The sequence below is a fragment of the Lathyrus oleraceus genome, chromosome 6 (genome assembly GCF_024323335.1).
Source record: "Lathyrus oleraceus cultivar Zhongwan6 chromosome 6, CAAS_Psat_ZW6_1.0, whole genome shotgun sequence".
NCBI classification, from domain to species: domain Eukaryota; kingdom Viridiplantae; phylum Streptophyta; class Magnoliopsida; order Fabales; family Fabaceae; genus Lathyrus; species Lathyrus oleraceus.
This window is the reverse complement of record NC_066584.1, coordinates 286,360,668-286,362,261: the sequence shown is the minus strand read 5'-3', so window position 1 is coordinate 286,362,261 and position 1,594 is coordinate 286,360,668. Positions and strand designations below refer to the sequence as shown.

The 1,594-nt window shown below is 33.1% G+C and overlaps 1 protein-coding gene across 1 annotated transcript; it reads right to left on the bottom strand.

Moving 5' to 3' along the window:
* Nucleotides 1-430: 430 nt before the first annotated feature.
* LOC127095212 (uncharacterized mitochondrial protein AtMg00810-like) lies at nt 431-1,150 on the bottom strand. The gene has a single exon (XM_051033931.1). The coding sequence runs from the start codon at nt 1,148-1,150 to the stop codon at nt 431-433; it is 720 nt and encodes a 239-aa protein (XP_050889888.1).
* Nucleotides 1,151-1,594: the final 444 nt, after the last annotated feature.

The following is a 1,594-nucleotide window of genomic DNA, read 5'->3' as shown; positions in this document are numbered from 1 at the left end:
AGAAGAAAAATCGATAAGATTACTTCTGATAAGAACTTTTATGATTCATGAAACTTCCTTACTTCAAAAAGCTGATGTTTCAAAATCAACAAATAAATTCTCAGAATCTAATATAGAGTTCCGAAAGCTTAGCATTATGAAATTCATCTTTTCATTTTGGACAAGAATCCAAGTTTTTAAGAATGAAAACGAATCTATCTTCAACAAGGGGTTTTGTAAAGATACTAGTCCATTGATGGTCTGTATCAAAAGATTTTAAGTGAAAAACACCCTTATGAACATAGTCACGTAAAAAGTGATGATTAATTTCAATATGCTTAGCCTTAGAATTCAAGATAAGATTCTTACACAAACAAATAGCAGAAGTATTATCACAGAGAATAGGAATGTTACTTTCGAATATTTGATAATCTTCCAACTGACTCTTTATCTAGAGTATCTGAGTGTTGCATCCAGAAGCTGCAACATACTCAGCTTCGGCTGTTGAAAGTTCAATTGTTGATTGTCTCTTGTTGGACCATGAGATCAGATTGTCTCCCAAAAATTGACAACTTCCAAAAGTACTTTTCCTTTTTATTCTATCTCCAACATAGTCAGCATCATAATAGCTTACTAATTTATATTCACTTGATCTTCTATAAAACAAGCCAAGGTTAGTATTACCTTTCAAATACCTAAAGATTCTCTTAATAATAGTTAAGTGAGTCTCCTTAGGATCGGATTGGACATGAGCACATAAGTAGATACTGAATAAAATATCAAGTCTAGAAGTGGTTAGATAAAGGAGAGAGCCTATCATACCTCTGAATAGCTTTTGATTTACTTTAGTACTTACCTTTTCTTTCTCCAGAATGCATGTAGGATGCATTGGATTCTTTGCTTTCTTGCATCCTGACAAGTTAAACTTCTTCATAAGTTTCCTTATATATTTTCTCTGATGAATGTATGTTCCTTCTGAATGTTGATTAATCTGGATTCCCAGAAAGAACTTGAGTTCTCCCATTAGACTCCTTTCAAATTCTGCCTGCATTGACTCAACAAAACCCTTGCACAACAAAGCATTAGTAGAACCAAAAATAATATCATCAACATAAATTTGCATAACCAGAATATCTTTCTTAAAGGTTTTACAAAAGAGAGTTGTGTCCATTTTCCCTCTAGTAAAATCATTTTCCAAAAGTAAGTTACTTAGTCTATCATACCAAGCTCTAGGAGCTTATTTCATACCATATAACGACTTTTTTCAGTTTAAAAACCAATATGGGTTTTGAGAACTTTCAAAACCAGGGGGTTGGTGCACATACACTTCTTCAGAAATGTATCCATTTAAGAATGCACTCTTAACATTCATTTGATAAAAAATGATGTTATGATTGACTGCAAACGAAATTAAAATACAAATAGACTCTAACCTGGCAACTGGGGTATAGGTTTATGTATAGTTTATACCTTCTTGCTGATATAACCTTGGGCAACCAGTCGAGCCTTATTTCTGACGACTTCACCCTTCTCATTGAGCTTGTTTCTAAAAACCTATTTGGTTCCAATGACACGGAAACCCTTTGGTTTCTAAACAAGATCATATACGTCATTC